This window comes from Ceratocystis lukuohia, assembly GCF_044167205.1.
Source record: "Ceratocystis lukuohia strain C4212 chromosome Unknown Supercontig7_pilon, whole genome shotgun sequence".
NCBI classification, from domain to species: Eukaryota; Fungi; Ascomycota; class Sordariomycetes; order Microascales; family Ceratocystidaceae; genus Ceratocystis; species Ceratocystis lukuohia.
Genome location: NW_027263526.1, coordinates 129,429 through 149,773, shown reverse-complemented (window position 1 = coordinate 149,773; position 20,345 = coordinate 129,429). Strand labels below are relative to the sequence as shown.

The following is a 20,345-nucleotide window of genomic DNA, read 5'->3' as shown; positions in this document are numbered from 1 at the left end:
CCTACAGCGATAATGGCCTGGAGCAAGTGACACTGAGCCTCCTGTCAAGCCCAGCGAAGTGATTAAAGGACTTGGAACAGGCTGAAAGTTGAAGTCAGTGATTGCTCAGTAGATAATAGACAATGGATACTAAATAGAGATCTCCACTTCATTCTTGCTGCAGAAGCTTTGGAGAAATTTAAATTTCAATGTCCACATAGTGCGTCTACGTAGCTAGATGCGCTCACTGCCAAGTGAAACGGAAGGTGAATACCCGCATCCAGAAGCCGGAAGCCCCAGGCTCGCCAGCTATTAACTCTTATCATGCAGTTAGTTTGAGATCTCTAGCTGATGGTGTCTTCCATTTTCTACAGTACCTAGGATGATTAACCAGGACCTGCCGAGATCGAGGACAGAGGAAGAAAGCAGGAAGTCCACAGGATTCTCGATGAAAAAAAAGAATGAGACGGGGAGCCGGAGTACAAGATCAGGTGGCAAAGGTAACAGCAAGCCCCCTTAGAAACATGCCGAATATCCTGAAAATAGGCATGGAAGAAGGACCAGAAGCAAAAGGAACACAAAAGGAAGAAGGAAGGCCCATTTAGGACCGTGCTGGGTCAAGGTAAGGAGACGGAGAGTAACTTTGCCAAGACAGCCCGACAATTCAAAAAAAAGAAGAACAAACTTTTGAGATTCTCAAGGATTGTCCCATAACTCCGTCGCATGCGGTATCGTTGTTTATCTCTAGGTCTGTCTGTGCACTCCATGGTACGGCCAAGACTGTAGAGTCAAGTTTACCAGTTGTGAGTGTAGGCCCCTTGCTTGCAAGACAACAGGACTCGGGCTCCAGTATACAGTGTGTGTTGCATTCTAGCAAACAGAGCCACCAAATTGCGTCTGGAGTGATACCTCGTCCCTTGATACTTATTAGATTCTAGTTGAAGTGCACCATGTGCTAACGGAAGGTTCAACTAGGTTCAACTAGGTTCAAGGAGCTGCTAAAGTTATGGTGGGGATAAGGAAGGATAGGATCAGGGCAAGGAAGTAAATGTTGACCCGCCCCAAGAGAAGCCTCCGTTGCGCTTCAATAATTTGTAGGGCCCAACTGGCCAGTGCTATCTTGGCAACATTTATATTTTTCAACTGTAAATTTGGTAATGAGACAGACCCAGGGACTATTCTTTGGAGCAGATCTGGTTGTTAATCATGTTGATGTAGTAACACATCCAGATAGTGTGAGTGTAATATTCAAGTTCTATGTAGTTATGACTGCTGACGTTGAAACTAACAGTCTATTGAAGCCTAAACACTCCAAGCAAGATTGCTGTATCAAATGATAGGAAACCTTGATGTGGAATAGAACATTAGTTATTCTATAATCTTCAGTACTACTCTCCACTCGAAGCTAAACAGTTTTGCATTGACATGGAGGCGCTCCTCCAAGATTTCCAACATGTCTTGTAGGATGAAGGCATATTGGTAGGCTACAATGCTCGTCGGCCAGGCCTACGACCTTTTCGGTATCAATACACGCACCTTGAAGCCTGATCATTACGCCTCTTTATGCTAAAACTCTCAAGGCGCAGAAGCAGGGGATGGAGGTCGGTGAGAGAAGGAGAAGCCCGGCCACCCCAACAGTAGCCAGCCACATCTTGCTGCGAACAGATTTCCCTGTCTCCCCTCTATTCTCCAACAAAGCCGTTATATGTGCGCTACCTTTATGTCTTCACTTGCACCATGGCATTGACTACATTATTTATAGCGGTGGATATAAGTGGTGATATATTGGCCTTAGCTTGCTTTAGTGTTATTCAAGCCATGCTAGCTTGATCTACACTCCCATGGCTCATTGTGGTAGAATTTGCCATTAATCATATTTTATGTTTCTTCGGAGGCCATCTAGAGATGTATAAAAGGGCTGATTGTCCTCCCAACTGATGGAAGTTCGCTCTATATCTCCTTCAAGCTCACATTGACTAGCATCTTACACACGATTCTTGAAACCTACCTGCACTCTTTCTCAAAGCCCTGCCTCTCAGACTTCGTTCCAAGTTTTAGCCGATCGCCAGCACTTCTATTCCTCTCTTTGCATTATCATACCAACATTCCCTCTGTAAGTGTATCACTTACTCTATCCTTTTTGACTGCCACAGCTTCTAACATTTGGCACCCAGCACTCAGCCAATATGCAACCTTGGGCTATTACTATCCTTCTTGCCTTCGCTGGCAATGCCATCGCGGCTGCTACTGGAGGCTTTGTGGCTCCTGCCAAGGAAGACTCTAAGCTTAGTGCGAGAGTTTTGGTCAATGGAAAGGACTGCTGGTGGAAAGAAAATGTTTGCTATTGTAAAGAAGATGGCAAAACAGTTGTGTCTTCCGATGACGATTGCCCATAAGTCACGAAGGAACAGTCTTTTTTATGATATATTCCTAGATATTCGTTAGGGAACTAGCATGCTTTCTCACATGTGGATGTTGTTTTCCACATTTACTCTCTAATACATTAGTAGTCATTGATGATCTTATTGTGGTACTGGCGTGAAGATATGAAGTATGTAAGACAGTGAAGAGTCTATCAGCAAGACAATATGATTGCCATATAAGCGTTGGGGTTCTCTGCCCTTCTCACCTGCCTTGCCTTTCGCCTGCTATTTCTCACTTTAGCTTCTTTTAGTATGGAATGGGATAGTCTTTCTGGAGCACTAGCTCAATGAGCAAGTGGTTGACTCCTTCTTTACAATCACTACGTTAATAAGGTGCGGTAAAATTACCGAGTTCTCAAACTAGGCACGCACGTTCATTCATGCACAACTTTAGGAAAAGAACAACCCTCCACGAATAGCAAGGGTTTTAAAGCTTAATTATGTTGGTAACCGGAGTCGGGATTACCAGGATTGCTGAACAACCAAGTTCGGCCAATTATTAGAATTAGTATCAGACTAAGGGTCCTTTCCAAGGCCATGTGTTTAGTCTGATACTGCAGTGATAGATATATAAATCAGTTGAGATCTGCTCTTCCATCACGAACTAGACAGACCACAAGCAACACAATAACCACTTATTTCTTCTTACTCTCATTCTCAGGACATTCCGTGTGTTCTTCTCATTTGTACTGCCAAATGATGTTGTGTGGCGCTCTAAACAGGCTAAGTGGCGTCCCATGCATGCCCCACTTATTCATACCTCTTGTGGCTGAAGATCCATTATAGGGTTAGCACCTTATCATGAATCCTCATGTATCCTCATGAGCAATATAAAAGGGGTGAAGTCCAAGGACGTAGTGTAGAAGTATTCCCTTTAATAAATTAACTGATTCAACATTTAAGATATATTCTTCAAATGATGTCGCGTGGCGGTAGCAATAGACATAGGTGGCGCAGAGGATACTATTAACTAGGTCCAAGCCATCCATGTCTTAACCTTAGATTACGTGACATACATATGCTGTATATTCAGTGATAGCACTGACCACTAGCTGGTGGAAAGTGGCGTTAGGACAATTATCGAAATCATACTGTAAAATACCGAACAATAAATTATCCCACCAACCGCTTAGCTCGGCAAAGCGAGGCGGCATTTGAAACGGCGGCTTGACATGGGTACACAGACCGCGTGTAATGTATCAAGTACCCAAGCAATAAATACGCTGCAAGCGCGCGCTACTAGTGTCGCAGATATGGCTATACCGAGGTAAGACAATTGTTTCTTTCTACCACAGTCATAGTTCGGGAAACGGTCCTCCTCGCGTTAATGTGCTCACTTGGAGATTCTATACGGCTTTTGCTACCCAAAACTAGGCTTCTAGGTAAGACGTGCAGTGTTGTATACTAGCGGATTTAGAGACAATCAGAGACTCCGCGTTAAGGAAGAGATTGGGCAAGGCTCAGGAGAAAACAAAGCAAGGAGCAAAAGGGAGGAAGGATGCAAGTGGCGCATTATAGCACAATATGGAACATGCAATAACAAGCATTGAACTCAAGCAATAATCTTCTAACTGGTTTAAGAAATACACGGTATTAAAGTAACCACTAATGGGCTGCAAAAAATCGAAAGGATTCCTGTGAGCATTCTGTAGTGAACTAGGAGAAAGCACCGAGGACAAGAAGAAGAAGGAGAATGACGGATGACGGGAGGTAGTCAAACTAGGCATAGACAGTATATAGTTAACCGCTTCATGTCTCGCTAGCATTGCGTTTCGCGTCCTTTCCGTTTCGTTGTGTCATGAGTATTCCTCGTATTCGACAGCACGGCAATAAACGTAAGAAGAAAGGAGCCTCTCTGCGCTTAGTAGAGCGCGAAAGACTACTTAAGCGAGCAGGGGCTCACACCAGGGTCGACCTAGTCGATTGCTTTGCTGTGCTCAGACTCTTACATTTCAACCTATTGGCCAAGTTGCATGGCTATGGCTATTTGGTTAATAGTCTGACTTTTTCAGTGTTTTCTTTATGGCTAATTTAGAAATGCGAAAAGTGTTAATACATTGGCATAATACCCATACGAGCAACTGATTGCTTGTATGGGTGGTGGTTCACACACTTACTCACCAGGCAGTTTCCATGAATCCTCATGGCTATGCTGTAGGAAGCCACGCCATGTTAGTCAATGACGCGAATAAATCACTGCTTATAATAGTACATATTGATAGGACGTACTGAATGTCCTTGGAATGAGAAGAAGGAGGGATCTGTGACTTGTGGTTGTTCCTTGTCTATCTAATTCTTGATTGAAGAGCGGGTAGGTAGGGGCAGGTGGCTAAAATTGCCTTTCTTTGTTGAGGCCTCGAAGAACAAAGTACCTGCAAGATGGGAGATAGGGACCGAAATGAGACCTACTAAACATTGAGAAGTGATGTATTACAAATGTGGGTTTTCAATCGAGGGGCGGAGGGGAAACAAGGCGACTTCGCGCTGCTCTAGATACTGGCTCTATCGTTTAGAAGGCATAGGAGAAAGAGAGAAGCCAGCAGGCATCGAATACTCACTGTGAAATGCTATAATATGGCGGAGGGGAGGGCTTGGTCCTTCAGAGGAAGACAGTGTAGCATAGAGAATCAAACACTTGAAGTGACGCTGAGAAGCCTTTTCTATCCCGGCAAATTAACTCAGTCACTTGGCTACTGTACCATCAGCCCGCTTTTCCAGTGCTTTATGTGATGAATATGATGGATGAGTTTGGTCAGAAAAACAGGCACATTGCAAAAGCAGGCCCCTTAGAAAAGATTACCAAAACCCTCATCACAGAGCATGAGCAACAGCCCAACAATACGGTGTCTGATGAATCGGCCTTGTTTACTCCATTCTTTACTAAATATCTCTGAAATGATGCCACACGTTCTTGAACCATGGCCGAAAGTCCCGCATGTTGCACAATATCTTTCTTTCTGATCGAGCTGACTCTTACTTCTTGGCCACGACTCAACTCTACAGCGATCGGCCATCACCTGCATGTCATCAGTGTCCTTCCAGTCAACCAAATCAGTTCCTCCATGCACCCATACTGGCTTTATGGAGTAGCCGTCTCATTCTCGCTGTCCGCCAATTGCCAAGGGCCCCATTCGACTGAGAAAGAGTCTAGTTGTTAAGTTCTAATGATGCAATCCTGTGCCATTTTGTCTTGAATGCCTTGGAACATAACTTTAGGCTTTTTAAAATAGTGATTGAATACTTGCTTTAACACCCCCTAGCTCGTAGTTTGAGATGTTTGAACTGAGAGTCTATAGGCTCTTTGAGATGTAAGGGCCTACAACGCTCGCCTCTTCCGTGAAAGGCGCCGAGGTCCATAGCGAGACGATAAGTTTTAATATGGCATTCATCTATCTTGAGAACAAGGCTTAGCCTCTCTAAAGCTCCCATTGATGTTGCTTCCCCATTTAGCATTTAGCAGCTTGATGAGTGGCGCAAACAACAACAAGAAGTCAGTCCTAGAGATGCAGGTTTCGCGAGACCAGATCAGCCGTTTAATTTCTATGCTACGTTCCCTTTCAAGCGGCCCAGGCCAGTCAAAGTCCAAGTAGCATACATGGCGTGATAATGTTGTTGTCCTAGCAGCATACCTCAAAGTCAGTCGAGAGATTGTTTTCTTGGCCATCAAGGATAAGAAGGCGGTTGCGACCATATCATCGTGCTCTGGTGGTCGGTCAAAATGCTTTAATCACTCAAGGCCAGTATCATTGTCAGTCAGGGCATTTTGAGTAACGAAAATAGCCCAATCCCCTAGGGGCCTGCTTTCTTGGTGCCAACTAGCCAAGGTCATTGCGACATGTAACTGCAATTAACGGCGCAATCGCCCCCCCCCCCCCCCTTCAGCATTGACCATTACGATGACTGCAGCTCAATCCCAGTTGCCAAGCTAGACCCATTTCGCGTTTTCATGCCTTTCTACGCCGGTTACAGTCATTACCCTTGAAATAATACCATCCATCGTAAAGCCACTTTGACCAAAGCCATAGATATCGGCTATAGTAACGCTATATAATTTCTGGTGTGTTCTCTACAAGCTTAGAACACTCGTGAGCCATAGCGAGGTCATTGCATGTGGCTTTCTGGTCATGGTATTTATCATTGAAACACATCTCGCGCTTTGGTTGGCGCTTGACAAAGCTGTTAGCCCAGCGTCTACCAACAGGTGGCGCATCGCCGTCGGCGAGCATTCGGTTAGCTATTTCTCCCACGCCGCCCATCCAAGGGGGGATGCTCATAACTTTAGGCAGAGAATGAGATCTTCTATAACCAACTCCCCTATGATCAGGAGATGATACCGACTCAGGAAAGTTTGCCATGATACTAGCCATGGAGTGCACTCGGCAAGCTCCGCGGTATGAACCGAGTACATGGTCGAATTCTTAGTACAGCAGATACCTTGGGGATGTAGTGGTGTAAACGTTGACATACCTTTTCTGGCTCATGGATTGTTGTATAGTTCGACTCCTAGAGAATTGTGTGCCAGGCCTTGGCATTTATTGGCAATGTGCTGGTTAACTAGCTGGATTCACGTCACTGAAAATGGTCACTAAACATGTCATCACAATGACAAGTTTGAGGAAGGTTCCCCCCTAGCTAAACTCAGTCAAAGACTGGCTGACATTCATCATAGCTCTCAAGGCATTGATTGGGGAGCCAGAAGAGCTGCCCACACCAGAAAAAGAACCAGCGCCGACCTTTTCACTAAATGCCAACATGACAACGCTCTAGACTGGAGTAAACATAGCCTAGACCCGCTCAAATAAAGACGTCCAGTTACGAGTGACAACTATCCTCGCCAGGCATCGGCGAGTGCAGGTTTTAGGGTCTAGGGTCACATGACAATCTGACCCTGACCCCGCTCTGAGATAGACTTACGAAGCGCCAGTTTCGGAAGTCTGTCACAGAGTTTGCTTCCTTCTTTATCAAGCAATTAAGAATGACAAGAATCGACATACATTTTTAGGATAGCTATACGTACGAGACTCACGTATCTATATGCATCAACGTGAGTGATTATAGCGCTTGTTTACTGTGGTCAATAGCTGCAGGGTTACAACTGCCGTATCATAGACGCAGGCGTAACGTAACACCCACACGAGGCAAGGGGCCCATGAATCATAGATGACCGAGATCAACTAGTAAAAGGTCGCGTGAAACCTATTTCAAGCTCAGCGTGAATACAGGAGACAAGTGCAATTCTGAATTAATACACACATTGTCGGAACAATCTACTGAATTCAGATTTTATCACTTTAGAATTCACTCGTGACCCTGTACAACCGCACGTGGAACCGTGCTGGTATACAGATTGATCGTTATGGTGAAGCTTGCTCTAAGGTGTTAAGTTCTTCCATCATGGACAACTAAGCTGAAGTATTCAGGCTCGGGTTTACCCAGGGTTAACCCGACCGAAGGCAAATTCCCCACAATACCCATCCTCCATGTAGTTCATCCAACATTTCATCCAACACACATCTCATCTCCAGAGACAAATCAATGCCAAATATGGGTATGCAGGCTACCTTGCTGAGAACCTGAGCAGATGGAGGAAAGCAGATGTCTCCAATCATGGACTGCAGATGGCTCAGGATCATCTTGATATCGCTGATGTACCGAGCAACCCCAGGAAACCACTGCGCCTTTTGTAAGGCAAGACATCGCACCAAACAAATGTCAGCTCTAGGTTATGGACAGCCAGTATAAGTCCTATGTATGAAAAGAAACCTGGCATATGTCAAGAAGTACATGGTTGTCCTGGGACTTCCACTTGCAGTGTAACCCGGGGAAAGTGGCAGCCACAGGAGGCTTCAGGGACAAAAGTGGCACAGAAGCAGAAGAAGGGGTATCGCTATTTGGAAAGGCGATGAATATCACCGCACTAGCGTCCATCATAATCAACATGGAGAAGCTGGGAGACACGTTGAAATCCTCTAGGAATCAGTAGGTACCATTAGATTCAGGAGCTGACTGTCACATTTTAACTCTAGGACACATTTGTTGGGATGATAATGGAAATTCAAGCGCAGATCATCACATGAAGAGATGTAGTATTTGCCACAAGTGCAGGAACAGTGCGTCTCCCATTACGTGGGAGTGACTTCTGTGCACCGGAACTACATGATGTTGCCTATGCTATAACGTTCCTGTACAATGTGATACCCATCCTACAGCCCTTTAGATAAGAAAGAAGAGCTAACGGCCCAGTTAGGGGCAGAGCCAATGGTCCAGTTACAGGCAGGCTCAGCAAGCCCAGTTAGGGACAGTAGCAAATTGACACAAGGTGTCTGTCTTGGAGGCCGATGGAGAGACCAGAAACTTGGGCCTGGAAGAAAGCTTTAAGAATCATGGCCTCACGTTGCACATTTCGGCGCCACATGCTCAAGACCAGAACAGTAGAGCAGAGCGAGTTACGGCGGTAATCAAAACAAGATACAGAGCGATATCAATCTACTCTAGAATCCCTGCTCTCCTATGGATGGAAAAAATGATGTCGGCGATCTATATTCATAGCCGCTTACCAAATGATACGATAGGTGGTGTCACGCCCTGCCAGCCAGTCTGCAAGAGGAAGCCCTCGATTGGGCATCTGCGAGTCCTCGGGTCGGTAGGCTACTCGCTGAAACCATGCACCCTAAGAGTAGGCAGGATGGGGTGAGACAACCTAAGAGCAGAAGTAGGATGCTTAGTTGGGTATGGAGAGACCACAGGGGTCTACCGAGTCTGGAACCCAGACACAGGGGCGGTCCAGGAGAGGAGGAACGCTGACATTGATGAAAGGACTCTCTTCTGCAAGCTTTCGGACTTTTCCCCAGAACCATGCAAGTACGCAGAGCATCCACCAGGACACGAAGTTTTGCCAGTATCAAACACCCTACTGCGACAGGCTACGACGAACGATGATCTCGCGAAAGCGGTGAAAGCAGGGTCTCTAGCCTTTGGTCCAATGATAGACTCCTCACAGGAAGGCTTCAAAGAGCAGTACCTGGGGCCTCAGCCAATCCACATGAATGCAGCTCATGGGGTGCTTATGGCAGCAGTCAAGGAGTACCCGTAGAAAGCAAAGAAAATGGCAAAGAGAAGGACGTTCCATAAACCCAAGACACTGGAAGAGGAGAACCTCAAGGGGAGATGGCGAGGCCGACAAACCCATCCGATTGTCATGACAGAAATGCCATCGACGCCAGCCCACTACAAGGAATATCTAACCTGCTGAATGGCAGATGAATGGAGGGAAGCGCGTGAAGCGCACCTGCAAACGCATGCCAAGGCGAACTCTGGGATTAGATTGACTCGGCAGAGGCTGCAGGCGACAAAGTCCTTGACAACAAATTTGTCTTCTCCTACAAGACAAATGAATCGGGAACATATTTCAAGTCATGCAAGGCAAGATTTACGATTCGAGGGGATCAACAACCGAAAGATCCATCAGCAGTGGTGTATGCCACCACACTGTCCTCAGTATCATTACACATGATGCTAGTCCTCGCCCTCAGAAAGAACATGAGTGTGACCTAGTGGGATGTATCCAACGCCTTGACGAACGTGACGCTCCCAAGGCCCATTTACATGAAAATGTATGTATGCTGGTGGTCAGAAGGATCACATTCTGCGGATAAAGAAGGCGATCTTTGGTCTCAGAAAAAGCCCATCACTATGGGATGCTCTGTTCACGAGGACCATCACGGAATTGACGGGCTTGAGGCCAGTACTGGAAGACCCATGGCTATTTGCAAGTCTGGATAAAAAACGATGAATTGAGCTATGGGTGGATGGCTCGCCCCAATCCGCTTAGTTCTTGAGTGCACGGGGGGTGGACCTGGATCGCTGAACCTTGTAGTGAAATATGTTCGAACGCAGATCTACATCAGAGCAAACCAATGTGCGTATATCAGGAAACATAAAACAAGTGTATCCAAGAGTGTCAATAACCTAAGTCAGGGCTACCAAGATTTCTGACCCTGATCCAGTTCGCCCAAACGTTAGGGTGAGTATCAGATAGTGATGGATATATAAGCCGGCTGAGATCCGCTCCTCGGTCTAGACTTAGACAGACAGAATAGAAAACATGAACAATCACTCATTCTCCTTCTTCTTCTTCTTCACAGGACATTCAGTACGCCCTCCTAATATTTACTGTTAAAGAACCTTTATCACTAGTCTACAGTTGGTAGCTTGACCTAGCAGCCACCTTCCCGAGTCTGATGAGCTCAGCAAGCCAGATAGCATCTCAAAGAAACTCTTCAATTGCCTCCTCTCTATCGTTCATTTAGAAAAGAGAGTCACCACTCATCGATACGGTCTTACTTTTCATACTTCTATCCAGTCCATCAAGGGATCTTCTGTACATCCACTTATTTGTTTCTTACTCTTAGAAGGCCCTGTCAATGGTTGAGTTTACCTGTCATGTAGTAACAGTAAATATTGGGAGGACGTACTAAATGTCCTGTGAATAAGAGGAAGAAGGAAATAAGTGATTATTGAAGTTGTTCTGTATCTATCTAAGTCTTGTCTGAAGAGCGGATCTCAGCCAGTTGATATATCCATCAGATGAAGCACATGGGCCTTGGAATGGGACCCTTAATGTCTGATACTAACCCTAACGTTTGGGGCTATGTAGCTCAGCTGAAGTTTGACCACCCCTTCTTGAGCCACACCTATTACCCAGATACAACCAGCCTAGAACCTGCAAAAGCACTACAAAATAGACAGGAAATAACTTGGCTTTAGTGAGAGACTGTGCCAAAAAGAAAAGAAGGACGTCGAGCTAGATGCGCTCACTGTCAAGTGACACGGAAGGTGAATACCCACATCCAGAAGCTAGAAGCCCTAGGCTCGTCAGCTATTAACTCGTATCATGCAGTTAGTTCAAGATCTCTAGCTGATAGTGTCTTCCCTTTTCTACAATATTGATAATGATTAACCAGGACCTGCCGAGATCGAGGGTAGAGGAGGAAAGCAGAAAGTCCACAGCATTGTCGATGACAAAAAAGGATGAGACGGGGAGCTGGAGTACCAGATCAGGTAGCAAAGGTAACAGCAGCCCCGGTAGAAACATGCTGAATATCTTAAGAATGGACAGGTCCCGAAATAATGGAAAAAGGACCAGAAGGAAAAGAAGGAAACAGAACATACAAGGAAGAAGGAAACCCCATGTTAGGACCGTGCTGGCTTAAGGTAAGGAGACAGGGAGTAACTTTGCCAAGACAGCCCGGCAATTCAAAAAAAGATGAACAAACTTTTTAGATTCTCAAGGATTGTCCCATAACTCCGTCGCATGCGACATCGTTGTTTATCTCTAGGTCTGTCTGTGCACTGCATGGTACGGCCAAGACTGTAGAGTCAAGTTTGCCAAGTATGTGATATGGTTGTGAGTGTAGGCCCCTTGCTTGCAAAACAAGTATCAGGACTCGGGCTCCAGAATACAGTATACAGCATGACAGTTTGTTTTGCATTCTAGCAAACAGAGCTACCAAGTTAGGACTGGACTGATGGATATATAAACCGGCCGAGATCCGTCCCTCGGACTAGACTTAGATAGATACAGACCAACTTCAATAATCACTTATTTCCTTCTTCCTCTTCTTCACAGGACATTCAGTACATCCTCCTAAAATCTACTAACGATAATTAAGATTAACTAGGTTCAACTAGGGTCAAGGAGCTGCTGAAGTTAAAGTGGGGGACAAGGAAGAATCAGGGCAGTGAAGTAAATGTTAGCCCGCCCCGAGAAAAGCCTCCGTTGTGCTTCAATAATTTGCAGGGCCCAACTGGCCAGTGCTATCTTGGCAATATTTATATTTTTCAACTGTAAATTTGGTAATGAGACAGACTCAGGGACTATTCTTGGGACAAGAATTATGATTAATGGAGCTGATCTGGTCGTCAATCATGTTGATGTAGTAGTGTAAGTGTAATATTAAAGTTCTATATAGCAATAACTGCCGACGTTGAAACTACAGTCTATTGAAGCCTAAACACTCGAAGCAAGATTGTTGTATCAAATGATAGGAAACCTTGATGTGGAATAGAACATTAGTTATTCTATAATCTTCAGTGCTACTCTCCACTCCAAGCTAGACAAATTTGCATTGACATGGAGGCGCTGCTCCAAGATATCCAAGATGTCTCGTAGGATGAAGGCATATTGGTAGGCTACAATCCTCGTTGGCCAGGCCTACGACCTTTTCGGTATCAATACATGCACCTTGAAGCCTGATCATTACGCCTCTTTATGCTAAAACTCCCAAGGATCAGGGCATGGAGGTCGGTGAGAGAAGGAGAAGCCCGGCCACCGCAACAGTAGCCAGCCACATCTTGCTGCGAAGAGGTTTCCCCCTCTCCCCTCTATTCTCCAACAAAGCCGTTATATGCGCACTGCCTTCATGTCTTCACTTGCACCATGGCACTGACTACATTATTGATAGCAGTGGATATAAGCGGTGATGTATTGGCCTTTGCGTGCTTTAGTTTTATTCTAGGCATTCTAGCTTGATATACACTACTATCGTTCATTGTAGTAGACTTGTCATTAATCATGTTTTATGTGTCTTCGAAGGCCATCCAGAGATGTACAAAAGGGCTGATTGTCCTCTCAGCTGATGGAAGTTCGCTTTCTATCTCCTTCAAGCTCACATTGACTAGCATCTTACACACGATTCTTGAAACCTACCTGCACTCGTTCTCAAAGTCCTGCCTCTCAGACTTTGTTTCAAGCTTTAGCCAATCGCCAACACTTCTATTCCTTCCTTTGCATTATCATTCCAACATCCCCTCTGTAAGTGTATCACTTACTCTATCCTTGTTGACTGCCACAGCTTCTAACATTTGGCACCCAGCACTCAGCCAGTATGCAGCCTTGGGCTATTACTATCCTTCTTGCCTTCGCTGGCAATGCCATCGCGGCTGCTACTGGAGGCTTTGTGGCTCCTGCCAAGGAAGACCCTAAGCTTAGCGCGAGAGTTATGGTCAATGGACAGGACTGCTGGTGGAAAGGTGTTGTTTGCTACTGCATCAAAAATGGCGAAACAGTCCGGGCTGACGATGATGAATGCCCACCACTCACGAGGGAATAGATCATTTATGATATATTCCTAGATATTCGTTAGGGAACTAACTAGCAAACTTTCTCATATATGGATGTTGTTGTCTAAATTTACTCTCCAATACATTAGTAGTCATTCTAGCAAACTTTCTCATATATGGATGTTGTTGTCTACATTTACTCTCCAATACATTAGTAGTCATTGATGATCCCATTGTGGTACTGGTGTGAAAAGATGAAGAATGCATGTAACACAAGCTTATGGAATAGCTTGGGGGACAGTAAAGAGTCTATCAGCAAGAAAATATGTTTGCCATATAAGCGTTGGGGTCCTCTGCCCTTCTCGCCTGCCTTTCGCCCGCTATTTCTGGCTCTAGCTTGTTTTAGTATGGAATGGAATAGTCTTTTCTCGGGCACTGGCTCAATGAGTAAGTGGTTTCCTCCTTCTTTGCGATCACTACGTTAATAAGGTGTAGTAAAAGTACCGAGTTCTTATACTAGGCACGTTCATTCATGCACAGCACAGCTTTGGGAAAAGAACAACCCACCACCATTAGCAAGGGTGTTGAAGCTTAATTGTGTCGGGAACCAGAGTCGGGATGACCAGGATTGCTGATCCTGACCAAGCTTAGCCAATCATTAATGTTAGTATCAGACACTAAGGGTCCTTTCCAAGTCCATGTGTTTAGTCTGACACTGCAGCGATGGATATGATATATAAATCAGTTGGGATCTGCTCGTCGATCAAGAACTAGATAGACAGCAACCAACACAATGATCACTTGTTCTTTCTTCCTCTCATTTTCAGGATATTCAGGGCGTTCTTTTCATTTGTACTGTTAAATAACGTCGCGAGGCAGTAGCAACGGACATGAGTGGCGCAGAGGATACTGTTGACATATGACCCCTAGGTTCTAGCCATCCATGTCTTAACCCATACAGATACTGTATGTTCTATGATAGCACTGACCACTAGCTAAGTGGAAAATGGATTTAGCGGAGTTAGTGGAATTATTGGGAATGTACTGTAAACTTACTGTGGAATAGATCTTAAATGTTGAATCAGTTGGTTTATTAAAGGGTTCAAGTCTATGCTACGTCCTGGAACTATTCCTTTTGTATTGTGGTGTCTGTTGAGAAAACGTCCACGAGTGCCCCGGAGAAGGTTCGGGTAAATAGATAAGACTGGGTCTTATCTGTGGAAAAAAGGTGCTACATAATTAGAGACAGGAAAAAGAAATTTTTTCTAACTTAATACATAAAAAATAAGGACCAATTTTAACAGTGTCAATCATGTCACGTGATCAGCCACAATAGGTTTGGATAAGTGGGGCACGTATGGGACGCCACTTAACATATATACCGCGCCACGCAACACTTACTGAACAATAAATTAACCCGCAAGCCGTGTAGCTCGTCAAAGCGGGTTTAGAAACAGGGGCTTTGACATGGGTACACAGACGGCGTGTAATGTACCATGCACCACCACCCTTTCGACAACCCCACCCTTTCGTCAGGCATAAAAAAAGTATTACACCACCAAAACTCAGCTATTTCACTTACATAGAATCAAGCCAAAATAAAGGTTGTGTGCAAATTTTAACCTCATCTGAGTTTGCCATTGATATATCTATTGAGCGTTAGGTCTTTTGGCTCGTGTCGCAGACCTAGTGGTTCGCTGAGGTGGTATGCTTTCCTCTCTAACTTCAACAACTGAAGCAGCCCTGACTACTTTGACGACCTGTCATTCACCACAACAAGCTTCTTTTGGCTTTCTTTGTTGGAAAGGCTTTCTCCAGCCACTAGAGCTTCGCTTGGGGCCATGAAACGCTTATTGGGATTAGGTAATGCCTTCCTCTTCTTCCCTCTTTTCAGACAGGCCAGTTGGTAATCCTCATAGCATACGCCGTCAACGTCTAATGCTGCGCTTCAAACCCTTTAGCTATCACGTTATGCCGTCTCCGCGTCTTTAAGCCCAAGGTCACGATTGTGGCGGCTAGATTTTGGTGTATCATGTGACCCGAAATATGTCGCCGGTTCTGGAGTTGTCTTCGAACTGTCATTCGGCTTATCCTCTTGTATTTCTGGATGCCGTAGAGCTTTGGATCAAGGAATTGGCCAATTCCCAGTAACTCTCCAGCCAGATAGTATGCTCTTCTTAGTCATTCCCACTTCACGAGCCTTGACATAGGCTCTAATGAAATTGACCTTATCCATCGGAGTAGAATCAGTCCGGGAAGCATCAACTTATTGGCCAAGTTGCATGGCTATGTAGTCGATGGCGCGATATATCACAGCTTATAATAGTACACATTGATAGGACGTACTGAATGTCCTTAGAATGAGAAGAAGGAGGGATCTGTGACTTGTGGTTGTTCCTTGTCTATCTAATTCTTGATTGAAGAGCGAGTAGGTAGGGGTAGGTGGTGAAAATTGCCCTTCTTTGTTGAGGCCTCGAAGAACAAAGTACCTGCAAGGTGGGAGATAGAGATCGAAACGAGACCTACCAAACATTGAGAAGTGATGTATTACAAACGCGACTCTTCTATTGGGGGGCGGAGGGGAAACAAGGCTACTTCGCGCTGCTCTAGATACTAGCTCTATCGTTTAGCAGGCATAGGAGAAAGAGAGAAGCCAGCGGGCGTCGAAGATTCACTGTCAAATCCTATAATGAGGCGGGAGGGAGGGCGTGGTACTTCAGAGGAAGACAGTGTAGCATAGAGAATCAAACACTTGAAGTGACTCTGAGAAGCCTTTTCTATCCCAGCAAATTAACTCAGTCACTTGGCTACTGTACCGTCAGTCAAAATGCTGCAATCACTCAAGGCCAATATCGTTGTCAGTCAGGGCATTTTGAGTAATGAAAATAGCCCAATCCCCCTAGGGGCCTGCTTTCTCGGTGGGAACTAGCCAAGGTCATTGTGACCTGTAACTGCAATGAACGGCGCAATCGCCCCCCCCTTCAGCATTGACCATTACGATGACTGCAGCTCAATCTCAGCTGTCAGGCTAGACCCATTTCGCGTTTTCATGCCTTTCTACGCCGGTTACAGCCATTACCCTTGAAATAGTACCATCCATCGTGAAGCCACTTTGACCAAAGCCATAGATATCGGCTATAGTAACACTCTATAATTTCTAGTGTGTTCTCTACAAGCTTAGGACACTCGTGAGCCATAGCAAGGTCATTGCATGTGGCTTTCTGGTCACGGTATTTATCATTGAAACACATCTCGAGCTTTGGTTGGCGCTTGACAAAGTTGCAAGCCCACCGTCTACTAACAGGTGGCGCATCGGCGTCGACAAGCATTCGGATAGATATTTCTCCCACGCCGCCCATCCAAGAGGGAATGCTTATAAATTCAGACAGAGAATGAGATCTTCTATAACCAACTCCCCTATGACCAGGAGATGATACTGACTCGAGAAAGTTTGCCATGGTACTAGCCATGGAGTGCACTTAGCAAGCTCTGCGGTATGAACCGAGTACATGGTATAATTCTCAGTACAGCAGATAGCTTGGGGATGTTGTGGTGAAAAGATTGATGTACTTTTTCTGGCTCATTAATGCTTCTGTAGTTCAATTTCTAGTCAATTATGCACCAACCCTTGGCATTTATTGGCAATGTGTTGGTTAACTAGCCATATTCCCCTTTATGTTACCATGGCTCTATAGAGTGGTGAGAATATATGCAAAGCACAAGTAAACATCCCTTGACGTGTTGATCGACCGTAAGGTTGAAAAACGCCCTACTCAAGTTGCTGAAATGACCATATCCAGCTTTAACGTATTCGATACCATTTCTCAAGTTCCCATGCCAAACTCCTATAACATTGCCTTACACTTGGGCTGCCGAGCTACACTTGATCTGAATGCCACTTGCAACACTCTTCGCCATTAATAGAGCACTGCGAGTCAGTCTATGATTCAATTGACAGTGTGATTAAGATTAGCTAGGCAACCTCGATTTGGAGCTTGCTTTGGGGATTCATAAGAAAGGGCAAAGAACAGCAAAAGCCACAACCATAAGGCATTAACTGGCGTTTGATCTATACACACACACACACACACACACACACACACACACACACACACATTTGTACCAATCTCTACTCCCTAGAGACAAGCTCATATGAGACACTTTGTCCACTCTGCCACTCGAAATTCTCAATCTACTGCATGTTACACCATTCCCCAAGTTTTCAACACACCGTCTGCTGTCTTATTTCTTTGCCAGTCTTTGGTCTATTGCCCAATATGTAGCCATTTCATTAGCTGTATTTTAACCCAGCGCTCTCTCATGTTCTTCTTCCGGGGCTATAATCCTAGCTCTGCTAGCAATGGTCAACTTTCCAAAGCACTGGGCTTGAAATAGACTAGACAGTTGTCGCTCAGGATCACTACGGTACAAGCTATCCAAGCCCCTAGAGACCCTACGCCTGGGGGTCCAGCCTCCCCTCTCTTTCCAAAGGGCCATGGCCATACCGACTATGATCTATGTAGTCAGATCTTTAGTGTCTTGACTGAACCCTACAACTAACGCAATGAGTACGTAGTTCTCGGCATTCATATTGACACTTTCACCAGATATATCTTCCCCAATTTATGGTGCAGCACTGTTAGACATTAATAATGTTCATCGTGCAATGAGGATTAAGGATAAGAGGAGTATATCGAAACGGCTTCGAAGCATATAGCAGTGAATCATGTGCCTGCTGCATCTACTATTAACAGTAGATATTAGGAGGAGGTACTGAATGTTCTGTAAAGAGGAGAAGAAGGAATAAGTGATTATTGAAGTTGTTCCCTGTCTATCTATTTCTTGCCTGAAGAACGGATCTCAGCCGATTTAAATATCCAACCTTACCATGTTTAGATCAAGCACATGGGCCTTGGATGAAGACCTTTTATGTCTGATTGCCTGTTTCTAACCCTAACGGTTGGGTGAACTAGATCAGCGTCCGCAATCCTGGTAACCCTGACTTAGATTACTGACGAAAGTGACACAGAGAAGCCACGGAGACTGCATGAGGAATTCTGCTTCTTTGCATGTGATTCCGGTGATGATGAGACCCCGGCCTCAATCCTCTGATCTGGTTATGACAAGATCAAACGTGGTCTATCATAAGGGCTAGATTCAGTAGAAGAAAGATATACCAAGTGTAGCCTAAGAATTAAATGCTAGTGTCACGAGGGTGGGGCGGCGTATTGGTTAACCCAGCCAGATTTTGTCTTTGAAGACCCTCTAGCTGCACTCTAGTAGCAAGTGACGTTGTGTTCGTGATGTTGGCATAGTCAATAGAGATGTGGCTGGCCAGGGCACTCATCCGCACACTTATTTGCGGTGCTTTCCCCTACCAATATTACTGCGGTGTTGTTAGAATCTTTTAACTCGATCCTTGGGGATTGTTTTGGTCTAAGAATCTTAGGGCTAATCTCTACTGAGTTAGAGATAGTGAGGAGCTGTCGGCCCGCCCCACCAACTCTTGACTTACAAGGTACTCTACCAGAAACAGCATGATGGTCGTTTGCGCCAGCTGGACATATTCATGTGCTAAGGCGCTTACCCATAGTAGACCTTGCAGGATTAGTCTTCTTAAGTTGATGATGGTGTGAGTTGTACAGCTAGATTCACTCTCGTTTAATGAAGCTCCCTATAAGCTTCCAGATGTATTGGGACTCTAGAACAAGTACAAACGTAGTGAGTAATATAGAAGAGTGTTCCTATTCGCACCATAACAATTTCCTACTCGCACACAAAAGTTTAATGCCCCACATATCACCAAGTAATTGAACCAATCACATCCCTGAATTAACAAAAGTCTACTCTGGGCCTCTTGCACCGAGTGTTGTATGTAGCCTCCTTCCCTCCCTCTGCCGCCTGTGATATCTCTTGTGGTGTCTTCTTTGGTGATATCGCCAGTGTCATTTGCCGAAAGACACTTATTTCATCTTCGCTGAAGATTGCAGTGTTTCCAGGGCGCCCACGCCCACGTTGAACAACTGCTGGCTCCTGAATCAAGAATATATCGTTGTCCTCAGTGATTTTGTCGTCTAGCCACTAATACTAATCAATTTCGACCTTCACAATAGCTTCTTTCTGTCTTTTTTTGCCAGAATTCCAAGGGCACAAGGTAACCCATATGGCTTCCTACAAAGGCCAGAACAAGAGTCTATAAGAGGCTTACAAGTAAGCAGACCTGAATCCTGTACACCTGCAATATAGCGGTGTTGCTTAGCAAGAATATCAACACAGGCATGTGATACTTGACGAGGGATATTGCCCAACCAATTTGCCGTGTGACTTTGTCAAACACGCTCCTTTTGCTTAACAACTTCTGCATCAAAAGCTTCTCGCTTATTTTTCAAAAGCTCTTGAATAATATCAAAAACCTTCTTCAAGTCACTAGTACCTCTGACCAAATAGCTTTTCAGCTCACAATGTGCTGACTCTGTCGGAGATGCAGCGCGTTGGCCGTGGTTTCTGATATTCTTGATAAAATAACCTGCCCATTGTTGACATACTAGCCAATATTCACGTTTATATAGGCAATCTGTGATTGATCTCCGAATTCAGCCTGCATATTGCGGTTTAGTACCAAATATAGAAGGCGGTGAAGCCGGGCAGGAACATAGTGGAGCAAGTAGAGATAGTTCACCCCGCACACCATCACAACCTTCTAGTTAGACTCCTTTTACATCCCATCGGTTAATAAAGATTCTATACGTTCAACAGCATTGCGACTTGTACCGTAACACTGCAGACGGTCCTAGGCTTCAAAAAACTGCTCTGCTGACGATGGAAAAGTCATAAACTTCCATGAGTCATTTAGACCTTGCTGTGTACATGGCATTTCTTTAG

At 45.0% G+C, this 20,345-nt stretch overlaps 1 protein-coding gene across 1 annotated transcript; it reads left to right on the top strand.

The window, feature by feature from the left end:
- Window positions 1–12,975: 12,975 nt before the first annotated feature.
- HOO65_070025 (uncharacterized protein) lies at window positions 12,976–13,513 on the top strand (the record flags this gene model as incomplete). The annotated part of the gene is made up of 2 exons (XM_071005185.1): window positions 12,976–13,215; window positions 13,277–13,513. 2 exons carry the CDS (start codon window positions 12,976–12,978, stop codon window positions 13,511–13,513), a joined length of 477 nt encoding a protein of 158 aa, XP_070856743.1.
- Window positions 13,514–20,345: the final 6,832 nt, after the last annotated feature.